Source organism: Myotis daubentonii, chromosome 16 (genome assembly GCF_963259705.1).
Source record: "Myotis daubentonii chromosome 16, mMyoDau2.1, whole genome shotgun sequence".
NCBI lineage: Eukaryota > Metazoa > Chordata > Mammalia > Chiroptera > Vespertilionidae > Myotis > Myotis daubentonii.
In genome coordinates, this window is record NC_081855.1 from 22557871 (window position 1) to 22585764 (window position 27894).

Consider the following 27894-nt stretch of genomic DNA (forward strand, 5'->3'; position numbering starts at 1 on the left):
CCGCATTGGCCGAGGCAGGGCGGGAGGCCCACGTGACCCTCCGGAGCCCAGGTTCCGGGCGGCTTCCCGGGAAATCTGGGCCCGCAAGGCGGGGAGCTAAACTGCCGGGCGCGCCAAAGGTGACGCGAACGCCGCTACTGGCCCCAGGGACCAGTTCCGGGGACTTTGCTGGCGGGCTCTCGGGAACATGCCCGGCTCGGCCTGGAGCGGGCAGACAGCCTGGTAACCCAGAGCAGAGTTAGAGCTGCTGCCCCGCTGCTAAATGTAGTAAAAGCTGTGTGTGGATCCTGAGCTTAGCACAGTGGGAGTTTCTGAATGTAAATTAGACCCGGTTCCTGACCTCAGAGGCGAGCCGTCTGTCGAGGGAGCTTCCACTGTGAGTAGCCCTAACTCCAGGTAGACATGGTATCGGCCCCCGGAAAGAGACAAGTGTGCCGGAATCACACAGGTGGGAAATCAGGGAAGGCTTCCCGGAGGAGGTGCCACTTGAACTGAATCTTGAAGGGTGTGTGGACATTTGCCTTGTGCGCTTCAAGTGAGAGTAGGGATGCCCCCAGGAAAATGAGTAATCTGTGCAAAAACTAGTAAGGTGGCCCTACCCGGTTTGGCTCAGTGGATAGAGCGTCAGCCTGCGGACTGAAGGGTCCCAGGTTCAATTCCGATCAAGGGCACGGACCTCCGTTGCAGGCTTCTGGTCCTGGTCGGAGGCATGTGGGAGGCAAACAATTGATGTCTCTCACATCAGTGTTTCTGTATGTCTCTCCCTCTCGCTTCCATTCTCTCCAAAAATCAATGGGAAAAATATCCTCGGGTGAAGATTTAAAAAAATAATAATAATAAAATAAAGAAAGAGAGAAAAAAATCTCGGATATCCCTCAGGTTTCTGGCATAAGCAACTGGGATAGATGAAGGTCTAAGGCAGTGGTTCTCAACCTTCCTAATGCCGCGACCCTTTAATACAGTTCCTCATGTTGTGGTGACCCCCCAATTTCATTGTTACAAATTGAACATAATTAACGCATAGTGATTAATCACAAAAACTATGTAATTATATATGTGTTTTCCGATGGTCTTAGGCGATCCCTGTGAAAGGGTCGTTTGACCCCCAAAGGGGTCGCGACCCCCAGGTTGAGAACCGCTGGTCTAAGGGGACAGGGATGGTGGCTGTCTAGTCACCTAGCATAGTGCCTGGAACAGAGGAGGCTTTTCATAAACATTTCTTTTTTTAAAGAATTTTTTAGAGGAAGAGGAAGGAGAGAGACAGAGAGAGAAACATAGATATGAGAAGGAAATGTCCATTAGCTGCCTTCCACAGGCGCCCCCTAATGGGATGGAGCCTGCAACCTGGGCATGTGCACCGACCAAGAATCCAACCAGCAGCCTTTCCGTGCACTGAGCCACACCGACCAGGGCTAAACATTTCTAAGTGAAAGGACAGTTGAGTGAACTGGTGTGAGAGAATCTAGATCCTTCTTCAGCATATAAATAACTATTGAAAAAGTTCACAAGAATAGCCCGGCTGGATTGGCTTGGTTGCTTGAGCATAGGTCTGTGCACAGAAAGGTTGCTGGTGTGATTCCCTGTCAGGGAACATGCCTGGGTTGGGAGCTCCATCCCCAGTAGGGGGTATGTGCACTGAGGCTGTCGATCAATGTTTCTCTCTTACACCAATGTCTCTTTCTCTCATTCCCCTCCCACCCCCCCTCCCTCACACTCTCCCTCTCCTTTTTCTACTTCCTCTCACTCTCCCTCCTTCTCTCTCCCTCCTTCCCTCCCATCCCTCCTCAATGCATTTCCTCAGGTGAGGACTAAAAGAAAAAGATCACAAGAATTGATTTTGTGGCTTCATGCTTGCTGGAATGAAATCTTGATTTGCTAGAACCACACATCAGTAGAAATCTGAGCTCCTTATTTTCTTACTCATTTTGTAGATCTAAAGTACCATGGATCTGCCTGTGGATGAGTGGAAATCATACGTACTTCAGAAGTGGTCTTTGCTCCCAAAATCCATTCAGGTCACAATTTGTACAGCAGAGACTTTGAGCGATATCTTTCTTCACTCCTCTTCGCTTCTTCAGTAAGTAAATGGAAGCTTCAACCAGGGAAATTTTGATCTGGAAAATGTTCCCGTTTGTCATTTGCTCTTAAGTTATCTTTTTGATGAAAGGATTAAATTCAGATTTTTATATTTTGGGACATTCAGCAGTTCTTGCTATTTCCAGTGTTTCCTAACTACTATCATAGGAAAGGTAGGGATGCTATTTAGCTTTTTCGGTATCAATGTTATGTTTCAATAATCACTTGCTATATCATCACTAGGCTGTGAACTTTACCATTTCCCAGAGGTTGTAGTGGAGATTTACCAGCTGTACATAGAAATTGCTAAGTGCTCAAATTCAGAAAGGACCTTAGAGGATTAACTCCAGTATTTTTCAAACTCTCTTGACTACTCTCTTCAGTAAGAAATATTTTACGTCCCAACGTAGTACACATACACATATAGAGAGAGAAAAACTGAAACAAGTTTCCTACAAGTTCAGTGAATTTTTATTGATCACCTATTTTGCGCCACAAATTCTCTAAACCTGGTAAAAAGACATCAACCCGCAGATTCCACAAACTTAGCAAATCCCAAACAGTGTAAACATAAATAATTTCACACCTAGGGACAGCAGACTCAAACTGCCAAAAACTAAAGAAAAAAGAAGAAATCGTAGGTGGCAGCCATCTCCTGCTTGGCACCATTGGCTGCCCTCAGACCCTTATGAAACCAAGATTATCAAAAAGAGGACCATGAAGTTCATCTGCACTCAAACCACTATGTCAGAATTAAATGGAACTGGTGAAAGCCTAGAGGCATTGACAATAGGATGTGCAGAAGGTCAAGGGCCAGATCTTGATGCCCAGCCTTGGTTATGGGAGCAACCAGAAAAAAAACACATGCCGCCCAGTGGCTTTTGGAAGTTTCTGGTCCACAACTTCAAGGAGCTTGATGTGCTGCTGATGTGTAACAACTCTAACTGTGTGTGCTGAGATTGCACACAACGTATCCTCAAAGAACCACAAAGCTATTGTGGAAAGAGCAGCCCCACTGGCCATCAGAGTCACTAATTCCAATGCCAGGCTGCACAGCGAAGAAAATGAATAGACAGATTGTATATACATTGTATTTGTGTTAGGAAAACCATAAAATTCTAAAAAAAATAAATAAATAAAAATAAGAAAGAAAGAAAAAGAGAAAATCTTAAAAACAACCAAAGAAGAAAAAAAAGATGTTACCCATATGCAAGTAAAAATAAGACAATGGCTGACTTTTTTCCAGTAAAACTATGGAAGCCAGAAGACAATTAAATGGCACATATAAAATACTAAAAGGAAAACAGCGCAAAATAAAACTTGCCAATCTAGAACTCTCTACCTAATGAAAATACCATTCAAAACTTGGGAAGTGGTAAAAGTACTAACCACTTCTTGGTGCACGGGGGGATGCTCAACCAACTGAGCCACACCACCCAGGACACAAATCAATTTTATTGATCTCACTAATACCTTTCAGGAGTTGCTTTTGCTCTTATAATAAAGACTAAAATTCTTCATATAGATAGTCAGTAAAGACATTGCAATCTAACCATTGCCTATCCTCTGGCCTCCTCTTTCATCACACTCCCCTTTCTGACATATTGGCCTTCTTTCAATTCTTTTGTTTGTTTGTTTGTTTGTTTGTTTAAATTTATCTTTCTTTTTGAAAGTATTATAGACGCCCCCCTTTATTTTCCTCATTGACTCCCTCTCTCTGTTTCCGCCCCATCCCCTTATTTCAATTCTTGATATGCATTATGCTCCTTTATACCACATGGCCTCCCTTACATTTTTTCTGCCTGAAATTCTTTTTGTCTCCTTTCTACTCCACCATGCCCTAAGAACTAATTAACTTCTGCTCATCCTTCAGAATCATATAAATCTTTCCTCAGGAAAGCTTTCCTTGGATCCCAGCTGGGTCATGTTCATTTTTTTTAAAAAATATATTTTATTGATTTCAGAGAGGAAGGGAGAGGGAGGTAGAGCTAGAAACATTGATTGGCTGCCTCTTGCACACCCTCTACTGGGGATGGAGCCCGCAACCCAGGCATGTGCCCTTTACCAGAATCGAACCCGGGACCCGTCAGTCCACAGGCTGACGCTCTATCCACTGAGCCAAACCAGCTAAGACATGTTCATTTTTTATACATTTACAACACTGCATACCTTTCCTTTTCATATTTGTGTAATCATTTGATTAGTATCTATCTTCACTACTCCATAAGGGCAAGGACCCTGTCAGTATTTGTTTGTCTTTCTTTAGACAAGAGCAGTGCAGTGTCAAATATTGATTGAATGACAGCTTGATAATATGTATAAAGCTCTTAGTTCAGTGACTGACACATATTAATGCTAAATATGACACATAAATGAGGACCTCATCTGAGTAGACACATAAACACGTATGTTTCAAGTTCAAGGTGCACATTTCATCTTTGTGCCAGCAACTAACACAGTGTCTTTCTAGTTCTTTTTATGTATTCTCATTCATTTGTAGATAAATATACACATATCTTTTTTATTCTCTGTTAAATTATATTATGTGGTTTGTTCTGTGAGGTTTTTTCCAACATCACACCTTAATCTTTTTAGCAACTACATGGTATTGCTAGTGTAATATGGCAAATTTAGTTATTCTTTTCCCTGTTGTTGGGTAATTAGTTATTTCTATGTTGTTGTTTTTTTTTTTTTTACTGTTACAAACAGTGCTGCAGTGAACAACTTTTATATATGGTTTTGTACATACATTTAGAACTTAACATAGGACCTGAGAAGAGGAATTGTTGCATCAATGGTTATGAGCATTTAAAATTAAATTAATACTGCAAAATTGTCTTCCAAAGAGGCTTTACCAGTTTACCACAAATAGCATATGAAAATCACTTTCCCATGTCCTCACCAACGTTAAAAGCAACAGTCTTTAATTTTGCCAACCACAAGGACAAAATAATCTTGTTTAATTTTCATTTTTCTGATTACTACTCAAATAATTCACCATTTCCAATATTACTACCCATTTATATATCAACTGTGAATTGTTCATTTCTGTCTTTTGCCCATTTTTCTAGTGGGTTATCTGTCTTTCTCTTATTAATTTGTAAATCTGGCTGTGTAATTCTTTGTTATATATACTACAAATTTTTCTTTTAGTCTATTATTTATCTATTTTACTTATGGTGTCTTGCATTATGTATAAATTGTGTGCATATGTTTTAACTTCTATACAGCCATGTCTGTCATTTTCTTTTTGGCTTCTGGGTTATGTGTCTTAGTTAGGATAGTCTACTATACTCAAAGATTATAAAAATATCCTTTATTTTTTTTCTAACATGTTTTTTTAGTTGTGTGTTTTTGTTTTAGTTCTCTAATCCATCTGGAGCTTATTTTTCTGTATGACATGAGAGAGTACTGGATGTATTTTTCCAGATAATTTTTTCACAGTATTGAATAGTCAGCTCATCCTTTCCCCATTGCTTCAAAATGCTACATATTATTAAAAATTAAATTTCTGCCTGGCTGGCATGACTCAGTGATTGAGCATCAACCCATGAACCAGGAGGTCACGGTTCAATTCCTGGTCAGGGCACATGCCCAGGTTGAGGGCTTGATCCCCAGTAAGGTGCATGCGAGAGGCAGCTGATCGATGATTCTCTCTCATCATTGATGTTTCTCTCTCTCCCTCTCCCTCCCTCTCTCTGAAATTAATAAAAATATATTTTTAAAAGAATAAAAATTTAGCCCTCCATCCTCTAAATAGAAATTCCAGTCCCTAAATCTCTGAGTCCACAAGATCCCCACCCCCTGCCACTCCCATCACATTACATAATAAAACCTCATGTGTCCCAATGATTTGCAGATCATCATTTTCAAGTGCAATTGTAACCAGACAACCAAGGGGTCTGGGCTGCCTGTCACGCCTTGGCCAATTGAGCAGAGACAGGGTTGAATCAGATATGAGTGTCTATTCCAGTAATGCTGGCAGTAGGGGAGAGCAGCAGGTCATCCACAAAAACTGCTCTAACCCTGCCTATAAACCAGCTGCTTATATTGGGTTGAAAGGCAAAGGTTACATAAGAAAGTAAGAATTACAGGCATGGGAAAGCAGGCACAGGATAATGGGTACAGGCAATAGGGCTGGGGTTGTAAAGGGCGGGTGCCTCCGGGACTAGACTGTTTCAGCCACGAGGTTGTAAATCTTTCCATAAAGCCAGTTCTCTCAAAAGGAGGCTGGCTGGACTGCATTCCGATGTTAGCTCCCAGGTCTCCGGGCGTACAGCTCTCAGCCAGGTTAGAATGTGCTTTCTCTAAGCAGAACAGAACCATCCTGGTTAACAGAGCATGATTAATGTTTCTTACCATTGAGCTGGTCCCCAATATTCTATTTCTGCCCCTAACACAATGGTTAAAAGTTTTCCTTGAAATAACAAAGCCTTCCTTGAAATATGTTGTGTGTTTTTTGTTTCTTTCTCCATAAAGACCTGAGGATGAGATGTTTTTAAAAAAGCTTTCTAGAGGCTACCTGGTGGGAAAGGACCCCGGTGCTCCCCTTTTCTACAGAGAAGAAGGAAACAAAAAATTTCAGGAGAAGGATTATATGGGAGCCACAGTGCTGTACACCAAGGTAAGACACTCCCAGATCAATGGGAAGGGGCTGTTTCAACAACTTAACTAGGCATATTTCTTCAAATGCCGAATTGTGTAGGCAGTGGTAGCTTTGTCTATAATTTGTGGGTTGGATTTGAAAACGAAAACTGACTGAATTCCACTGTTGGCTATATTCTGAAACAAAGGGTAGTTTGTAGTGTATGTCCTGAACTCAGTATTCCTTCATACACCCTGTAGCAGAAGTATTGGACCCTTACCCCTACCTTGTTCATGTCTGTCACCTTCCATGGGCTTGTATGCCATTTTTGTCTAAATGGGGCTGTTTTAATAGTCCCAGTTTAGAGAGCAGCTAGATTTTTGGTTAGCCACATGTGACTTAGATGAAGTTAGAAAGGAAAACAAGCTCCATTGCCACAGCCCAGTTGAACTCCATTTTGAAGGTTATCAAGAAATATTTAAAAATTACACTAACCGCCCTAACCGGTTTGGCTCAGTGGATAGAGCGGCGGCCTGCGGACTGAAGGGCCCCAGGTTTGATTCCGGTCAAGGGCATGTACCTTGGTTGTGGGCACATCCCCAGTAGGGAGTGTGCAGGAGGCAGCTGATCGATGTTTCTTTCTCATCGATGTTTCTAACTCTCTATCCCTCTCCCTTCCTCTCTGTAAAAAATCAATAAAATATATATTTTTTTAAAAAATTACACTAACCATCAATGATCTAGATTTTGAGGAGGAATACTGGCTTTTATCAACCTATTGCTCTTGTTGTCCTCCTTCATGGTAGGAACTGGAACAAGAGCCCTAAAAGATTTCCTCCCATAACTTTTAAAAGATAAATATAGATTTAAAGCAAGATGAATCACTCCCTGGCACCAGATCTGTGATCTTGTATATTAAAAGAATGAGTGTAGCCCTAGCCGGTTTGGCTCAGTGGATAGTGTGTCAGCCTGCAGACCAAAGGGTCCCGGGTTTGATTTCGGTCAAGGGCACGAACCTTGGCTGCAGGGTCCTCCCTAGACTGGGCCCTGGTCAGGGCTCGTGCAGGAGCCAACCAATCAATGTGTTTCTCTCACATCAATGTTTCTCTCTGTCTTGCCCTCTCTTTTCCACTCTCCCTAAAAATCAATGGAAAAATATCCTTGGGTGAGGATTAACAAAAAAAAACAAACAAAGAAGAGTGTATTTTTTTTAATATATTTTATTGATTTTTTACAGAGAGGAAGGGAGAGGGATAGAGAGTTAGAAACATCGATGAGAGAAAAACATCGATCAGCTGCCTCCTGCACACTCCCTACTGGGTATGTGCCCACAACCCAGGTACATGCCCTTGACCAGAATCGACCCGGGACCCTTCAGTCCGCAGGCCGACGCTCTATCCACCAAGCCAAACCGGTTAGGGCAAGAGTGTATATTTGAAAGTGTACTATTACTGTGAATCTTTAGCAGGCCTATGTTTAAACTTTTGAATTTTTTTTCCAAAAACAATCAGACCTACAGCAGCAGCTTCAATAATTGCTAAGAAGCCCTGCTTTGTAACGTTGTAACCAAGTACTTAGCTGAATAATGTGTTAGTGATTGCTGAAGAATTAAAACTCATTAGATGTAATGATCCACTGATAGATGGCTTAGTTCCTCTTCAGAGCTAATCTCTTCCACTTTATGTGTGTGCACCATAAATGTGATCTCATGGAAGTTGTTCAACAAAAACATGTAAGCCCAGCCTGTGTGGCTCAGTGATTGAGTGTGATGACCTATGAACCAAGAGGTCACAGTTCGATTCTCGGGTTGTGGGCTCGAGCTCCAGTGTGGGGCGTGCAGGAGGCAGCTGATCCATGATTCTCTTTCATCATTGATGTTTCTATCTCTCTCTCTCCCTTCCTCTCTGAAATCAATAAAAACATATTTAAAAAAAAAACAACATAAACTAAAAAGTAAAATCAGACTGAAAAAAAGAGTGGATGTGGAGGGAGACCGACCTTCCTATTTCAGGAAGCTAGTATTTTGATGATTATGATACTTTGAAATTTTTAATAAGTGATTTTCTTTCTTTTTTATAATCATAGTTGTTGCTTTTGTCTGATTGCAAGTGCAACATATGTTTACTTGGAAAATATAGAGAAGCACAGAGAATAAAGAAATCCCATAGCCAATAATAGGCATTGTTAACATTTTTGCTTATATCCATCCAGCCACTGTTTCCTCTGAAAATACATTTTTCTTTTACAAAATTGGGATAATGCTGTACTTAGTGTTTTGTAACCTGCTTTTTCCTCGCCACAATTTATTGTGACCATTTTCTCGTGTTATTAAATTTTCCACTAGAACATGATTTTTTACGGCTGGCTTAGTGTTCCATTACAGAGAACTACACTTGATTTAACATCTAATGTTGGCAGATTGTTTGGTATCATAAAGCTGCAAGGAGCATCTTCCGATGTAAATATTTGTACACATCTGCTTATTTCCTTATGATTAAGTTCCCAGAAGAGCAGGTGCTGGGTCAGTTGAGTGCAATTTTTTAAGGCGTTTGGTACTTGATGCTGAATTGTTCTCCAGGAGAGAATTGGTTAACATCCCTTTAGCAGATTATGGGAATACTCATATCTCTATATCCTAAGCAATACTGGATTATTATGGTTTTATTATTTTATCAAGTTACTTTTGAATAGGAAATGTGTTTATGTAGTTAGAATTCAAAAAGTGCAAGATTATACAGTGTAGCGGAAACCGGTTTGGCTCAGTGGATAGAGCGTCGGCCTGCGGACTGAAAGGTCCCAGGTTCGATTCCGGTCAAGGGCATGTACCTGGGTTGCAGGCACATCCCCAGTAGGAGATGTGCAGGAGGCAGCTGATCGATGGTTCTCTCTCATCGATGTTTCTAACTCTCTATCTCTCTCCCTTCCTCTCTGTAAAAAATCAATAAAATATATTTAAAAAAAAAAAAAGATCATACAGTGTAGTCTACTTCCTCTGTCCCCAGCCACCTCATTTCCTATGCCCAGAAGATACAGTATTAAATGTATCTTTCTAGAGATACTTTGGCCTCTATAAATAATACAAATAATTTTCCACTCCTGCACACACACACTTTTAAAAATTATTTCTTGCCGAAACCGGTTTGGCTCAGTGGATAGAGCATCGGCTTGCGGACTGAAAGGTCCCAGGTTCGATTCCGGTCAAGGGCATGTACCTTGGTTGCGGGCATATCCCCAGTGGGAGATGTGCAGGAGGCAGCTGATCGATGTTTCTCTCTCATCGATGTTTCTAACTCTCTATCTCTCTCCCTTCCTCTCTGTAAAAAATCAATAAAATATATTAAAAAAAAATTATTTCTTTTTTTTTGGGGGGGGGGGTAGGGGGAGAGACATCACTTTGTTGTTCCACTTATTTATGCACTCATTGGTTGATTCTTGTATGTGCCCTGACCAGGAATCGAACCCTCAACCTTGGTGTATGGGGACGATGCTCTAACCAACTGAGCTACCTGGATAGGGCCACGCTCTTTTTATACAGTCTTTAGCACTGTCCTTTTGCCACTTAATAATATGTTAAGATCATTTTTACACTTAATTGATGTCCTATAGATGAATATTTGTCGTTTTCTATCTTGCTATTTCAAACAGTTCTATGATGCGAAACTTTGTATGTATGTTATTTTGCACATGTCTATAGGATAAATAGATATCTGTAGGATAAATTCCTAGAAGAGAAATTGCTGGGTCAATGGATCCGTATAGTTAAATTGCCTCTGTAATCATGAGACCAGTTTACCCTCCCACTAGCAGCACATGAGAATAATTACTATCCCACTTCTTTACCACCTCAGTGTCCTAGCAATTTTATTTTTCTTTGCCAAACTGATAGGTAAAAAAATGGAATCTCAGTAAAGTTTTAATTTGCATTTTGCTGATTATGAATGAGGTTGAGTATTTTTTTTTTTTTTTTTTTACTGTTCCCGGACTTCTGATTTATTACATAAATTAGAATATAGAATATTATATAAATTTAAAATACATACTATTATAGCTATATAATATAGGTAAAGAATATGTAGTGTATACATAGTATATTTTATAGTATATATAAAGTATTTAAAATATATACTGTATATATAGTATATATAGCATATGCTAAGGTAAAGTAGATATATTTAGAATATATATATGTATATATATATATATATACATATATATACACACACACATACATAAATGTAGAGGGGGGGGGTTTGAGTATTTTTTTATATATTTAAGAGCCATTTATATTTCCCATTAGAACTGTTCATATAATTTGCTTATATTCCATTTGAGTTATTGGTTGTCATCTTATTGATCTGTAGGAACTGTTCATAAAGTAAAGAAATGAGCCCTTTGCCTATAATATGAGTTGCAGATATATTTTTCCAGTTCAGTGTTTGTCTTTTGATATTGCTTTTATCGGTTTTTGCTGTAAAGAAATTTGTTATTTTTATGTGGTCAAATTTATTAACCTTTTATGACTTCTGGGTTTTGTGTCATAATTAGAAAGGTATTCCTCACTCCAACATCCCGTTAGACAATTTCTGTAGTTTCTTCCAATGCTCTTATAGTTTCATTTCTTACATTAAGATTTTGATTCATTTGGAATTTATCCTATTGAAAGTTTTATCATATGTAGAGAACCAAGTTTATTTTTCCTCAGTGGCTACCTATTTTCCTCAATAGTTTTTACTGTCTTTTCTCCAGTGCTTTGAGATGCTACCCTTTTTATTATTAACTAGAGGCCCGGTGCATGAATTCGTGCATAAGTGGAGTCCCTCAGCCTGTCTGCCGGGGGACGAGGGGGGGCAGTGGCAAACCAAAGGAGTTTGGCCGGCTGCGGGAGGTTGGCTGTGGGAGCGCCCTGACCACCAGGGGCCAACTCTTGCATTGAGCATCTGTCCCCTGGTGGTCAGTACACGTCATAGCGACCGGTTGACCGGTCAATCACTTAGGCTTTTATATGTATAGATCCTTGGTGGTAGAACAAATGTGGCCCTTCTTTGCTTTCATTTTCATATATTTAGCTATCTCTATATGAACTACCCATTTGTTTCCCATGTATCATTAGTGCTTCTTCTTTTGTGAATTTCTATTTGTGCCACTCACTCTTTGTTATGTGCAGGATTATGCTCCTCGCTTTTCATTTACCTTTAGTATTGTTTGTGCCTGAAGAAGCTGTGTCTGATGCTGTTATCTTCAAAGTGCTTTGAATATTTATTTCTTCACTTGCTCTTCGCAGCTTTGCTCAAAAGTAGTTAGAAATGAAGCTGAAGCAGGTGAAGCACAAAGAAATCCATTAAAATTTCCTAATTGCATACAGTCTTTAGTAGTAGAGTCCCTATTATCTGCAAACAAAATACTTTAAAGATGCTATTCTCCATTTATACCTTAACTGGTTCATTGTTTTGCAGGGAGTATCGCATTCAAGACCAAACACTGAGGACATTTCATTGTGTTACGCCAATCGCTCTGCAGCCCTCTTCCGCCTGGGTCAGTATGAGGTGAGTATTAGGATGCCTGGTGTGATTGGAGAGGATCTGGAGGAGGTTTTCTTGAGGACTAGACCTTCGTCTCTGCTTCTACCTTAGAACACTAAAATTGAGCCTGGCCAGCGTGGCTCAGTGTTTGAGCATGGACCTATGAAGCAGGAGGCCACGGTTCAATTCCCGGTCAGGACACATGCCCTGGTTGCAGCTTTGATCCCCAGTAGGGGGGTGCAAGAGGTAGCCAATCAATGATTCCCTCTCATCATTGATGTTTCTTTCTCTCTCTCTTTCTCCTTTCCTCTCTCTGAAAACAATAAAATTCTATTTAAAAATAAATAAATAAATAAAAATAAAATTGAGCCATGCTACAATTGGTTGAATTGGAAGCAAATTGATCTTCTACCAAACTTGTTCTTTCTCCTGATTCATTTTACCTGTCAGAGGTGATTATATGGGATAGTGGTGGTTGATAAGAGATCATGGCACATTCCACAGGGCATTGGACTATATCCATTGGGTCAGCATTTCTCAGTGTTGAGATCAGCTGTGAGATAAGTTGCTAATAATACTTCAGGTTCCAAGTGTTTGCAAACTATTTACTTGTGTGTGTGTGTGTGTGTGTGTGTGTGTGTGTGTGTGTGTTAAATAAGTAGAGCGTGTTCAAGATGATTCCTGCAATAACATAGCTCACCTTTAATATGCATTTCGAGTGGGAAAATAAAAGTGGCACCAAAATGCCTGTGTATATCAGCTTTGGCTGGGGGTGGGTTTCTTCTCATTCCATACTTGAGATCCGAGGATAAGCTCTAAATTGCCACTTTGGTACATCCATTTCAGAATTCCACAGAAATTTAAATTATGCACTAGAGCCCTAACCGGTTTGGCTCAGTGGATAGAGCGTCGGCCTGCGGACTCAAAGGTCCCAGGTTCGATTCCGGTCAAGGGCATGTACCTTGGCTGCGGGCACATCCCCAGTAGGGAGTGTGCAGGAAGCAGCTGATGGATGTTTCTCTCTCATCCATGTTTCTAACTCTCTATCCCTCTCCCTTCCTGTCTATAAAAAATCAATAAAGTATATATTTTTTTAAAAATTATGCACTAGAATAACAATGATTTATACTTATTGCCCTTTGGACTAAAAAAGAAGAGCAAGACTCGGGGTCGTAAGTAAGGAAGTCCTGGACTACTAAAGACAGTGATTGGAAGGACTTGTGAAACATTTAACCCTTTTTATCTTCCTTATATTGGTTATTTCTATTTCTCTTCTTATAGTAATGATTACCATATATTGAGCACATACAGTGTTGCAGGCACTCTTTTCAGCACTTTAGGTAGATTACCTTATTTTTATCCTTATTTCAGCCCTAGGAGACAGAGCGATTATTTTCCCTATTTTTCAGATGAGAAAACTAAGACACTAAGAAATTAAGTCACTTGCACAAGGTCATACAGCTAGTAAGAAGCAGAGTTGGTACTGGAATGCAGGCCCTGCCCTCTTAATCACCATACTATAATTCTTCTATCTGTAAGACTATTTTCCTTGAAAAGCAGAAATATTTAATAAGATGGTTCAATATAATCTCTGTAGCATGGATTTCTAATCACTCAAAAGATCACATGGTAGAATATGATTTAAAGAAATAAGCATATGCTTGCAGTTGCTCCCTTTTTAATAATCTTGCATTTTCCTCTAGATTTTTGTTAAGACTTTCAGTAGATATTGAGGAGTAGGGACCAAGGATCATTTTGGGATTTCCTTTCTGTTTTCAGACATGTCTTAAAGACATCACCAGAGCACAGATGCATGGGTATCCAGAAAGATTGCAACCCAAGATGATGTTACGTAAGGCAGAGTGTCTGGTGACTCTGGGGAAACTACAGGAGGCAAGCCAGATCATCAGTGATCTTGAGAGTCATTTCTCTGACAGACAAACCGTAGCAGCTTCCCAGTTTCAAATTCTGCAGAGTACCCTCTGTCGTCTGAAAAGGAAGGTACAAGAAAAGGACAACCCCACAGAAACCTTCCCAGCAGCTCTAACCACTGGCTTTGAGGATATGAACCTAAGGGAAGAGAACGAACAGATTTCCTGTGCATCATCATCTGTCACTTTATGCACCGACCCTTTAAAAGGCCGCAGTCTGATTGCCACAAAGGATATTCTCCCGGGAGAGCTCCTGGTGAGAGAGGAGGCTTTCGTGAGTGTCCTTAACCCAGGAGAAACGCCACCGCGACGTGACGGCCCGGAGAGCAAGTGGGATACCAGAGTTACCAACGGGGATCTGTACTGTCACCGGTGTTTGAAGCACACTGTGGCCACGGTCCCTTGCGATGGATGCAGCTATGCCAAGTATTGCAGCCAGGAGTGTGTGCGGCAGGCCTGGGATCTCTACCATAGTGCAGAGTGTCCCCTAGGCGGGCTGCTGCTCACATTGGGGGTCTTTTGCCACACTGCCCTGCGGGCAGCTCTCTTAGCTAGATGTGAGGATGTGGGCAACGTCACAAGGAAGCTTTGTGGGGAAATGAGTAACAGGGCCATCTGTCTACCTAAAAGCAAGAATCTGGTGCAAACTGTCAGTCATGACCTGGGAGGGGAGAGTGAGAAAAATGGCAAAACAGTTGAGCCCCCAGTTTCTGGATGTGATATTAACGGGAAGTATGAAAGTAATTATAATGCTGTCTTGCACCTTTTGCCCCATACTCGGAATCACAGCCCAGAGCACAAGTTCCTCTGCGCTCTGAGTGTTGCTGCACTGTGCAGGCAGCTGGAAGCAGCCGGTTTGCAGACCCTCACAACAAGTCTGAAATCCTCTCAGCCCAAAGCAGCAGTGGTTCCTGCGATGTGTCAAGAATTGCATATTTGGGGAGTGGCCATGCTGAGACACATGTTACAGCTACAGTGTAATGCTCAGGCAATAACTACCATACAGCAAACAGGTAAGGGAAACTTTTCTGCTCACTATATTGTTCTTTTTTTTTTTTTATCCAATCCTCAGCGGAGGACATGCTAGGAGAAGGGAAGCCGAGCAAGAGCGGAGGGGCGGAGGGGTGGAGGGGTGGCGGTCGATCAGTTGCCTTCCACATGCACCCCGATGAGGGATTGAACCTGAAACCCAGATATGTGCCCTGACCAGGAATCAACCTAGCAACCTTTGGGTGCATGGGTCAATGCTCCACCAACTGAGCCCCTCCAGCCAGGCACAGTATTGTTCTTGATGTAGCTGTTTGGGGAGAAATAACTATAAAAAAACCTCCGTTGCCGAAACCGGTTTGGCTCAGTGGATAGAGCGTCGGCCTGCAGACTCAAGGGTCCCAGGTTCGATTCCGGTCAAGGGCATGTACCTGGGTTGCGGGCACATCCCCAGTAGAGGATGTGCAGGAGGCAGCTGATCGATGTTTCTCTCTCATCGATGTTTCTAACTCTCTATCTCTCTCCCTTCCTCTCTGTAAAAAATCAATAAAATATATTTAAAAAAAAAAAAAAAAAACCTCCGGTAGTTTCATGAGGAAACACAGTTGTCTTGTATGATCATGATTATGCCATTGAGAGTTATGTGACCTTAAATGATTTGATCCCACTCTGCTTCAGTTTTCTTATCTTTAAGGGGGGGGGGGGTGTTAGGGTTAATCCCACATAACTTTTGAGAGTTGTGAAGGTGACATGTTTGTTTGTAAAAATACTTTAAAGTTAAAAACCCTGTTACTCTATTTTTTATTGTGAAGAAAAACTGAAACAATCGTTAAACAAGACTGCAGAAAGAACGGGGCCTATAGTTAAGGTATCAGAAACTTAGCTCCTCATGTGACTCGGATACTCTGTCTCTTCTCTTTCCAATAAGCAAATTTTATATATATATATATATATATATATATATATATATATATATATATATATTTATTGATTGATTTTTTACAGAGAGGAAGGGAGAGGGATAGAGAATTAGAAACATCAATGAGAGAGAAACATCGATCAGCTGCCTCCTGCACACCCCCTACTGGGGATGTGCCTGCAACCAAGGTACATGCCCCTGACCGGAATCGAACCCGGGACCTTTCAGTCCGCAGGCTGACACTCTATCCACTGAGCTACGGCTGGACAAATTTTCTAATTGTTTTAAATTTTCAAGAGAGGAATCCGGCCGGGCACAACTTTTCACACATGCTAAATAAGCTGTTGGCCAGCCTCTGTTTGGGGTGTCCACTGGTCAGATGGCCACGAATCTAGGGCCCACTTCTAGACCCAGCCCAGCCCTGCTTTTATGAACCAGGATAGATAAGCCTGTTTAAGGTAGATGGGGAGGCTGGATGTGCCCAGCATCATAAGTGACATCTCTAATATGAATATACTGATGACAGACCTATTATTACAAAAGAAATGCTATTTCCAGTACTTCTATCATATGATCCCCATTTTAGCAGATAATGTCTTTTGATTTAATCAGTTTATTACATTTTTCTGAATTTTCTGATTAACTATTGAGGGGACAAATTAGGTATTAACCAAACCTAGGATTTATAGACAGATTAGTATTAAATGTGGCTTAGCTCTTTGATCTCCTCATATTAGGTCATATAGAATTTTGTCAACCTCGCGTTTATAGAATCTTATCTTTAATTTTAGTTCAGCTGTCACATTATGTGGCATATAGGCGTTTCACTAGAGGTGTTTTGGGGTAAGACTCTCTTCCCTGTCCTGTAGCACATGGACATCCAGTCAAGCACTGGCTTCATCCCATGGTTCTACACAATCACGTTGCAAGCGAGTCTCCCTTTTCTGCTCTGCCTTCTTTTGCTTCTTTGAGCCATTGCTACCTTCTAAAATATGTCTTTTGAGTATTTTCCTAGAATTATATTTTCCCTTGGGTACATTCACTAGCATCTTAAAAAGTATTGTTTACACTTTGTTTTGTTCTTCTGAATATAAAAAATAGTATATGGGCTTCCAGATTATAATGGCAGGAAGTAACCAACTCTTTTTTTAAAATATGTTTTTATTGGTTTTAGAGAGAAAGGGAGAGGAAGAGAGAGAGAAAAACATTGATCAGCTACCTCCTGTACACCCTCTACTGGGGATCGAACCCACAACCTAGGTATGTGCTCTGACCAGGATTCAAACCAGTGACCTTTTGGTGCCCAGGGTGACACTCCACTAATTGAGCCACCCGGCCAGGGCTCAAGTATGTTTCATATGAACATTTTTTAGGCACTTGATACATATTGCCAAATTGCTCTCCAGGAAAGTTGGACCAGTTACACGCCCACCAGCAATGTTCACTTTCATTTTTGAAGTCAATCAAATTTTGTTGTAGTCTGCTCATATTTCTAATCTTATTATATCCCTTTTTGTTATTTCTTTGGGGTTCTAGCACCTCCCAATTTAGTGCTCTCATTGAATTTCATTAGCAGCTGTTCCATTAGTAGCACAGAAGAAGGATTAAAGTGTTAACTAGAATAGATTTTGACAAAAACCTACAAAAATGTATGTTTTTATCTTTGCATAAATCCTGTTTAATCAAAGTTTCTCAGAAACCTCTCTTTGGTACTTAAGGGTGAGAACTGACCATTGATGATGTTCTAGAGTCTGGTAAGTGTGGTTCTACCTCAGTGGGATGGCACATTGGAGATAGATGAATTCCCTTCGTAACAAGGCTTAATGAGGTTCTATAAGGAGTTAGATCAATTCACTGCCCTTTGTTTCCACCCTTCAACAACCAAGGAATCTACCTTCAGTTGGGATCCTTGATTACTTCTTTTTAATATATACATGTGTATGTTTATTGATTTTAGAGAGAAAAGGAGAGGGAGAGAGAGAGAGAGAAACATCGATGAGAGAGAAATATCATCGATCGGCTGCCTCCTGCACGCCCCCCACAGGGGATCAAGTAGCAGCCTGGGCATGTGCCCCGACCGGGAGTCAAACTGGTGGCCTCTTGGTTCCTGGCTCCACACTCAATCACAGAGCTACACCAGCCGGGCTCAATACACTATTCTTTTTTTTTTTTTAATGTATTTTTATTGATTTCAGAGAGGAAGGGAGAGGAAGAGAGAGAGAGAAACATCAATGATGAGAGAGAATCATCAATTGGCTCCCTCCTGCACACCCCTCACTAGGGATGGAGCCCCAAACCCAGGCATGTGCCCTTGACCGGAATCAAACCCGGGACTCTTCAGTCCGCAGGCCAACATTCTATCCACCGAGCCAAACCAGCCAGGGCTCAATACACTATTCTTTAAAAAATAATAATAAAAATAAATATAGGGATATTAGCAAGATGTACTTTGGTAAAATAAAAAATCATTCTCCTTTTTTATTTTATGCACAAAATGTCACATATTCTATTTGGTTGATAAGGTACATACATATTCTCACTTTCTATTATCTACTGAGAGATGACTAACTCAAAATATTGACTAATTTTTTAAATCAATACTTAATTTTTTAGAAATAATTAGAGAAACTCCACTCTGACATAAATACTCACCCCACCCAGTTCCTGGGCCTACTTCTGTTCGAAGATAACCTATAAATAATTCACAAAGCCGACATTACTCGTTGTATTGTGATCATGTTTTCTGGGAAAGTCTTCGCGGCTGTTCTAATATAGATTGCCAGTTATCAGTAGTTGGGAATGCAAGTCAACTTTTAATTATGCAGAGGCTGATTATTCAGACCACAAACGGCTCCTGCCCTGCACTGCTCCTTCCTGTGCTGCGCCTACCTTTTAGCATTTTCGCTGCTCATTAGCGCGTACACCCGGAGTGCGGCATTGGACGAGGGGGCGGAGGGGAAGCCACAGTTCAGTAAGCACTTAGGAGAAGCTCTGATGAAAGATGTCAATACAGTTTGTAATATTGTTTACTGAAATGGAATCATTTGGATTCTCTGTGAATTTTATTTGTCCCATTCTTGTCCTCCGTAGCAACATATAATAGGATGGTCTTCAGAGAGACTCTATTCCTCTATTCCATGTTTTCCTGTCCAGAACGTTTTCACATGACGGTTCATGATATTTTCTCTTTTCATTACATTTGTACCTAGACTACTTTATTTCTTTGGAAATAGGTATATTGAGATTCCTGGCATAGACAGTGAGGCCACAATTATCTGATGATTTTTCAGTTTTCCAGAAAACTGAAAGTGTCCCTTTAAGTATCAATATCTTTCATATGGCAACCAGTTTCATTGGAAATATGATTTCCTCGAACTTAAACCAAGGCCACTGAACACAGTCGAAGGCCTTTTCTGGATGCCCCAGCTTACCTATAGGTTGTGCCTGTTCCTGAGATAGCTATGGCTGTGACAAAAACCCACGCAGGCGTGCTGTCAGTCAGCCTCCAGGTAAGTGAAACGTTGCAGTTGTAGTAAAACTCCGGTGGTGCGGTGTTTCTGTCTGCCCTAAGGCTGTTATCCTTGTATAAGTTCTCTGCCTCCTCCTCCAGTCTGTCACCTATCTCTTTGGTCATTGTCAAAACCTGCCTCTTATTAGTTCTCTGTTTCTGGGCTGTTGTGGGCTGAGAAACTGAATAACGAAGCCGGTTAGGACTGTGGCTAAAATAAGAGCAAGTAGGCCTGCTCGAGAGTACAAAGACTCACAGAGGAATGAATGTAAGTGCATGAGCTTCAGCACAGAAATAGCCCCACCTCTGAGAGGCCCTTTTCTTCCTTCCTTCCTAATTTTCAGTCATGTAGTTAAATTGCTGGTTAATTGTGTTTCAAAGAAGACATTGTTAAGAAAAAAATACATTATTTGGGACATGAGGCTATCTTGAATAGACGTCCAGAATATTTTTTCAGTGAGACCTGCTGACTGATTTCCCATAAAGTTGGGACGTAGGGCAGAATGAACAGGAGAGCATCAGAACTATGGCTTTTTAAAAATAGATGATAAGACTGTTTAGTTTCAGATAGTAATTAGGTTACTTGTTCTATTAACCAATTAGACTTAGCAAACCAAAGACCAGTTAAACAAAAGCACTAGACTATAAAAATCTTCGGGAAATAAACTCAGCAGGAGCTCTGGTTTCTGGGTTCTCATGAACATCCACCTAGACAGCTCCCTACTGATAATTCCTTTTTTATTATTTTTTTATAAACTCTAATCTTTGGGCTTTTTGCGGGACTGAGACACAATGGTTAGGTCCCAGGATTCCGGTGGACTTTTCATGTGTTCATTTGCTTCGCTTCCTGGGGACCAGAGTTCGCTGTGAGTGAGTCATGCTCCATCTGATTGAGATTGGATCCGGCTGTGGAGCTGTGACTCAGATGGGCGTCAGGCCCAATTGCCCAGCTCATCTTCTGAGAAACGGATGGGGAGGCCAGGACTAATGTCCTGACACATTTTTCATGTTTCCTCTTGGCCTTTCAGGATCTAAAGAGAACATCGTTACCGACAGCAGGCAGGTCCGCCTTGCCACCGGCCTCTTCCCCGTGGTCAGCCTCCTGAACCATTCCTGCAGCCCCAACACCAGCGTGTCCTTCGTTAGCACGGTGGCCACCGTTCGGGCCTCACAGCAGATTGGGAAAGGGCAGGAGATTCTCCACTGTTACGGTGAGCCCTCCCTCCCCGCTCCTGTTACCTTGTCCCGCAGAAAAGGAATCAGCAAACCGCCGGGCAGGTGTCTTCTCCTGGCCAGTGACTGTCTCCTGGAAGAAACAGTGCGGACTTAGGCCAGGTGGGGGCCTTCCTACTGGGCACCGTCGTGTCTAAACTGTCGCGTATGTCACCGCTTCGTCCCCATTAACTTCCTGTTCTGAAAATGGGCTAGACACAACTTTTTGGCTTTTTTCCTCCTGTCCCCACAAGTTGGAGGCTTATTTCTATATCTAGTTCCACAAATGTTTGAGTAAAGGGGACCTGGCACATGATGAATAATTGACCAGGCCCTCTGCTAAGCCGAAGTTTTTAAAGTGGTGCCTCTCTCTGCCCTGACCGGTTTGGCTCAGCGGATAGAGCGTCGGCCTGCGGACTCAAGGGTCCCAGGTTCGATTCTTGTCAAGGACATGTACCTTGCTTGCGGGCACATCCCCCGTGGGGAGTGTGCAGGAGGGAGCTGATCGATGTTCCTTTCTCATCGATGTTTCTAACTCTCTATCCCTCTCTCTTCCTCTCTGTAAAAAATCAATAAAAATATTTTTTTTAAAAAAAATAAAGTGGTGCCGAAACCGGTTTGGCTCAGTGGATAGAGCGTCGGCCTGCGGACTGAAGGGTCCCAGGTTCGATTCCGGTCAGGGGCATGTACCTAGGTTGCGGGCACATCCCCAGTAGGGGGTGTGCAGGAGGCGGCTGATCGATGTTTCTCTCTCATCGATGTTTCTAACTCTCTATCCCTCTCCCTTCCTCTCTGTAAAAAATCAATAAAATATATTTTTTAAAAAAAATAAATAAATAAAGTGGTGCCTCTCTCAAAAAGTAAAAAATAATAATAATAAAGCAGTGCCTCTCTCTTGCTTTAAATATTGGCCCCGTGTGATCTCTCTGCAGGGCCTCACGAGAGCAGGATGGGTGTTGCTGAGAGGCAGCAGAAACTGAGGTCTCAGTATTTCTTTGACTGCGACTGCCTGGCTTGTCAGAACGGAAAGCGCAGAGCGGCTGCAGGGCCCCGGTGGGAAGCGTTCCGCTGTCACCGCTGCGGAGAGCTCATGCAGGTGGGTCTCCCCTCTTCTCAGCTTCTCCTGGAGGTCCGTCATCCAGCCCAAAGGCCATAAACCTTTACTTTACCAGGAAGCCATTGGGGCTTACAGGTGCCAAGAGCAGGACTCTCTTCCCTTTCAGCGCATCCTCCCCACACATTGATCACCCACCCCTTCCCCACCCCCCAGGAACCACAGTGAAAGGTCGGATTTAGTCATCTTACAAGAAAAAGATTTGCAAAAGCAAATAACAGAAAATCCCTCCTAAACTGGCCTAAGGGGCAGGAGGGGACACTGGGAATTTATTTGCTCAAGTAAATCGCTAAAACGTCATAGGGTAGAGGCACATCAGATACATCTTGATCCAGGGGCTTAGTAATGTCACCCAGACCCGCTTTTCTCTGTGCCCCGCTCAGCTCCATTGTCTGTGTTCGCCCAGCCTCAGGCAGACTTCCCTCTGCTGGTGGCAAGACGACCAGATGCACTGGTCTAACAGAGGGCTGGGCAAAAATTGCTTTGCGTTTCATTGACCCGGTTCCTGTGGCTGGAGGAAAACCAGAGTCAAATGATTTTCCTCCGGCCATCTGGGCCAGAGGAAGGGCCAGATCGGAGCTACATGCACACCCCTCAGCTACCGGGCGCTGACTGTGGGAGGGTGGGAGAGGATCCCCGGGAGGGGGCAGGTTGCTGTTGCCAAATGTGGGCATCGATACTGGCATCTAAAAAAACAGCAAGTGTTCACCTCTGAGATTTTCTCGTCCACCGGAGGATTAGGCATTGTTAGGGGAAGAGGAAGTGGAATGTAGAAGTGGCAGTGGAAGTGGAAGTGGCTTGTGTCGGAAAGCTGAAGTTACAAACCCACGGTCAAATGTCGGGAGGCCTCACCTAGCACCTTTTCTTACGGCTTTTTTGTAACTACTAGCAATGCGTCTGTCATCCACAGTGTTGCCCCCAAAGAGACATGAGAGGGGGTGCCAAGATGGAAAGAAATTGTGGGCTGCACCAATTTAATTGTAAATTACATCGTGGTGGGGAGGGGCCATGTTGCAGGGACTGGTCACCGCTTTCATTAGAATTGCTGCTGTCCAGCCAAATTCAGTCAGGGTTTGGTCACGGTGTATTATTGCCGGAGACTCTCCCCCATCAGTCAGAAGCTATGGTGCGATTCTGTAACAGTAAGCACATGCAGTCTTGCTAACCAACTCTGGCACAGGAGTAAGGACAAAGCTGACTTCCACAGGGAGACGATGTGCTGAGCTGTGGCGGCGCATCCTGTACGGAATCGGCCAGCAGGGACCGCCTCGTGTCTCGGCTCCAGGACCTGCAGCAGCGGGTCGGGAAGGCCCAAAATCTTCTCAGGAATGGCAAAGTAGGTGAGGCTGGGTCCCTTCCTTTTTCTTCATTCTGAGATGACTCGAGGATACTCAGTAATGATTGAAGACTTGCACTTAATTATCCCCATGCCAGCCACAAGGTGGCTGTGTCGGCCAAGGAGACCAAAACCTAACCAGTTCAATTTGTGTGGTCCTGGAACAGGGGCCAGAGGACTTAAGCTGTAGTTCTCTGATGCATCAGCAGGCTAAGTTCAGGTATCCCGTGACAACTAAAGGGTTATCCCTGACACCCATGATCTTTGCACATAGTCCAGAAGTTCAGTGTCATTTTAATTCCAGGCCCTAATGACCTAATTTCCTGGAGAAATTGTTCTGCCCTCGTCAGAGCCTCATCTCTGTTCTAAGACCAGTGGGGCCAGTGCCTGGTGGATATAAGTATCCTGCTTTTTTCAGAGAGGGAGTTGTGGCACTCCTCGTTACCCTCGAAAGCTCTGCCTTAGAGCTCCATGTCATGGGAATTTATTTACCCTAGTTTATGAAATTTGACCTTCAGCTTAGATCTCTGAGTCAAGAGAAACAATGACCATATGTGGAGTGTGTTATTCCACTTCAAACTGACGTTGGAAACGCAGAGTAAATGTGAGGAGGCCTCACCCCAAACCTTACTCTACTGAAAGAGAAAACATAAGAGAACAACAGCTTGCCCAGCCCGTATGGCTCAGTGGTTGAGCATTGACATGTGAACTAGGAGGTCACGGTTCCCGATTCCCTGTCAGGACACATGCTGGGGTTGTGGGCTCAGTGTGGGGCCTGCAGGAGGCAGCCAATCAGTGATTCTCTCTTATCATCGATGTTTCTATCTCTCCTCCTTTCCTCTCTGAAATCAATAAAAATGTATTTTTAAAAAAGAGAACACCGCTTTATTGGAACAAACACTGTGGGTTGGTCACAAGGAGACAAGGTGGGGTTTCCACATTTAGCCCAGCTAACATAACATTTAAGAGCTGGGTTCCCGTGTCTAGGGCTGGGTTGGTGTCTGTAATGAGGTCCCTTCCCTTTGAGTTGACAGAGCGAGCCATTCAGCTGCTGTCGGGGTGCCAGCGTGACGCTGAGAGCTTCCTGTCCGCGGAACACAGCCTGGTGGGAGAAATCGAGGATGCCCTGGCCCAGGCCTATGCTGCTTTCGGTACGGCGTGTGTCTTTATTTTCTGCCCCAGGGGACAAGTTGGCCTGGTGCGTTTGGCCATGACCCCAGCCTCATCTGGCTCGTTATCTCTTAGTCTTTCAACTGAGGCTGCTCTCCCTTCCACTTAGCTTTCCTGACCCCAGAAATGTTCATCTGCAGTTGATTGTGGTTCTTTTCTGAATCCAGATATTTCTTTCTTTCCAGGGGACTGGCACAAGTCCGCTGCCCACCTGCAGAAGAGTCTCCGAGTGGTTGAGGTTCGCCACGGGCCAGCCAGTGTCGAAATGGGCCATGAGCTCTTCAAACTGGCCCAGATCTTTTTCAATGGGTACGTCTTTCTCTTGCTTCCTAGCACTTGGCCAGACCACATGCTGTTCTAGCTTTTATGGGGCTCTTCCAGATATTACTTTTTTCCTGTGGTGCTTTTCAGCATGTTGCAACTTCTTTATTTCCCCATTAGGAGAGATCCTGTCCTGTTTTGCTGATTAAGTTTTATAATTTTCTCCTGAGAGATCTTAGCTCTGAGGGAGTTTCCTAGGGAAAACTGCCATGCAGTCCCCCACCCACCGACACAGACGTTCTTCTCAGGCCTCCCGGTTACTCTCACCTCCCCCGGGCTCATTCTCCACACCCTCAGCTCCAGGGGCTCTTCCCTCTCCCTAGTCCTGTTCTTTTTAAAGCAGCTGTTTTCAACCAGGAGTAATTTCCCAGCAGGCATTTGGCAGTGTCTAGAGACATTCTGCATTGTCATGACTCAGAGTTGCTGCTAAACATCCTGTGTATGCACAGGACAGTCCCTACAGCCAAGAATTCTCCGGCTTGTGAGTGGTGGGTAGGCCTGATTTCCGAGGCACAGAGGCAGTCCGTGTGGCCAGAGAAAGAGAAAGGGGCTACAGACTGATGTCATGGGTGGACTTGATTACCCTGAGTAAACCTTGGCGTAAATATCAGATGAATGCTTTGAGATTTGCCTATTTCTCAGGATCCTAGACTCCTTATACTTTTTTCTAATTAGTACTTTGTTCTCCAACTCTGCCTTTCAGTGTGTTTGTGAAAGTTATCTAGATTGTAAGATCCTTGAGGGCAAAATGATCTTAATGTTCTTCCCAGGGTGTGAGTAGGCCCTCAATTAAAATTTGCTTGACTGAATGAGTGGATTCCCTCCCCTCACCTCCTATGGTTCAGGTTCGCCATACCCGAAGCTCTGAACACAATACAAAAGGCAGAGAAGGTTCTACTGGTGCACTATGGCCGTGGGAATGACGAGCTCCAGGAGCTACAAAAGATGAAATCCTGCTTGTTGGACTTGCCGCCCGTCCCTGAGGGGCCAGCTGTGTAGGGTCCCAAGGGGACTTCGACCCACAGGAAGGGACCCATGGGTGAGCTAAAGAGGTTCTGTTGCCACTGAGCTGGCACCAGGGAACGCAGGACTTGCCTGACTGCCACAAGCCTCGGGCAGGAGGCGCTGGGAGGACTTGGAAAGCATTGCAGTTGGAGGGATGCTCACCTATTGTGATGAATGTTTCTTGAAATTGTTAACGGCCCTTCAGTAAAAGCTCCCAGTTCCCATAAAAGACTTAAAACTAGTATCCGGAGAGCCTAAGCCCTTTATAAGGATTTTAGCTGATCCGCAGGCATCTGGATGTCGGCCTGGGGTTTTGGCGAGGCGCCACCTCCCTAAATGATGGTAATCTGTTTCCTTGGAACATTCCTATGGTTTGTAGGAGTCATGAATGTTGTATAGCACTCCAGCGGGAACTCAAACTCTTAGTAGTTGTATTATAATTGAAAAATAATTATAAAGCAAGAAATCAGGGAGGCTCCTTGCCTCTAGAGACAGCTTCATTTATGGTATTCCTCAAATCCTTTGTTAAAACGGGTAGAGTATAAATTGTGAAAAGAGAAATAAATATGGGACTGTTTTATGGTCAGGCAATTTCTCCCCAGGATGGCAATTCTAAATTTGTTTCCTACCAGTTTTCTAGGCCTTATTGTCTGGCTTTCATTCTATAGTCTTGGCAGACTCACTGACCAAATACTAATAAAATCGGGCTCGTAGCAATGACTTTGTATCACGTGTGCCTCCTGAGTTCTGTTGATTAGCAAGTCTGAAAAGAGATGACTTTTTATTTTCTACCAGACCTCCCCAAGCTGGCAAATGAAATACAGATTACATAAGTACTGAGAAGGGGGAAAAAGTTCAGAAGATACTGAGGATATGGGCATTACCGCTTGTGGTCTCAAACTTAAGGGACAGAAGTAGGGCTCTAGCTGATGTGGCTCAGTTGCTTGGGTGTTTCTCCTGCACCGAAAAGGTCCCTGGTTTGATTCCCGGTCAGGGGCTCAATCCCTAGTAGGGGGAGTACAGGAGGCAGCCAGTCGATGTATAGCTCTCACATATCAATGTTTCTCTTTCTCTTCCTCTCCCTTCCTCTGTCAATAATCAATTAAAAATCTTAAATAAATTTTTAAAAAGACAGAGGTAGGGGTGATAACTCTCTTCTACCTGGATGTGTAGCAATGGTCTCGACCATGCCCATTAAGAAGGCTGGAGTCTCCCTGGGTCTGAACCCCGGTGGCTGAGTCACCACTGGTGACCAAGTGGGGCAGATGAGTGAGAGGGAAGGAATGCCAGGCCCACGCTGCTGTGAGAGCTGCTCACCCTGGCCGTGCCCCAGCAGTGCCCTCTGGCTGCCACTGCGCTATCACCAGGAAATGAATAGCCCTGAAGATGCTTGGCAAAGGCTCCTCAGGAAGCGAAGTGTTTGGAACACGGTTCGTACTGAAACATTTGAATGAAGAGCAGGCAGAATCTGTTTATTTTCTTTTCTACTAACTCACTCTGGCAAGGCAGTGGCCAGTGGGAGTTTTCTGTAGAGGTAACTTTTTCAAGAAGAAAATCTGTGGACAATGTTTCAAACATTTGGCACGTTTTATGTTCCTGTTGTATTTTGTAAAATAGGCATACTTCCTTAAAAAGAATATGTTTAGAATTTTTACATATCAGGTCCCATTTTTACGTGTACTTGAGAGCTTTCTTTAAATGCTTTATAAAATAATTATTTTTTGACATTACAGATAACTTCCCTTACCTATCCATGTTATCCCCTGTTGTCAGGTGACTTAACTTGACTGGAAGAGACCTGGGCTTGCATTAAAACCTAAAATCTTCCCGGCCGGTGTGGCTTGGTTGGAGGGTCATCCCATGCACCAAAGGGTTGCAGGTTCAATCTCCAGTTGGGGTGCATGTGGAAAGCAATCAATAGATGTTTCTCTCTCTCTCTCTCTCTCTCTCTCTCTCTCTCTCTCTCTCTCTTCCCCCTTCCCCTCTCTAAAATCAATAAAAACATATTCTCAGGTAAGGATTAAAAAAACAAAACTAAAGTCTGGCCCTGTCTGGATGGTTCAGTTCGTTAGAGCATCGTTCCAATACACCAAGGTTGCAGGTTCAATCCTTAGGGCACATTCAAGACTCAACCAATGAATGCATGGATGGTTGAAACAAAAAAAAAAAATCTTTGTTTCTCTCTCTGTTTTTAAAAAAACTAAAAGTCTG

The 27894-nt window shown here is 43.0% G+C and overlaps 1 protein-coding gene across 6 annotated transcripts; it reads left to right on the forward strand.

Annotated features, from left to right (window-relative positions):
* The first annotated feature begins 31 nt into the window (after positions 1 to 31).
* On the forward strand, positions 32 to 27607 carry SMYD4 (SET and MYND domain containing 4). Of its 6 annotated transcripts, none has more exons than XM_059669158.1 (11): positions 34 to 376; positions 1932 to 2077; positions 6556 to 6700; positions 12115 to 12204; positions 13960 to 15124; positions 20554 to 20736; positions 21670 to 21833; positions 23059 to 23187; positions 24215 to 24338; positions 24543 to 24666; positions 25524 to 27606. In XM_059669158.1, exons 2-11 carry the CDS (start codon positions 1944 to 1946, stop codon positions 25675 to 25677), a joined length of 2412 nt encoding a protein of 803 aa, XP_059525141.1. In that variant the 5' UTR covers positions 34 to 376; positions 1932 to 1943; the 3' UTR covers positions 25678 to 27606. The 6 variants fall into 6 exon arrangements, 5 of the variants coding, with proteins under 5 accessions (XP_059525144.1, XP_059525145.1, XP_059525143.1 ...); XM_059669159.1 differs by having other exon boundaries at positions 23059 to 23191; positions 24222 to 24338; positions 25524 to 27605; XR_009449115.1 differs by lacking the exon at positions 25524 to 27606 and having other exon boundaries at positions 32 to 376; positions 23059 to 23191.
* Positions 27608 to 27894: the final 287 nt, after the last annotated feature.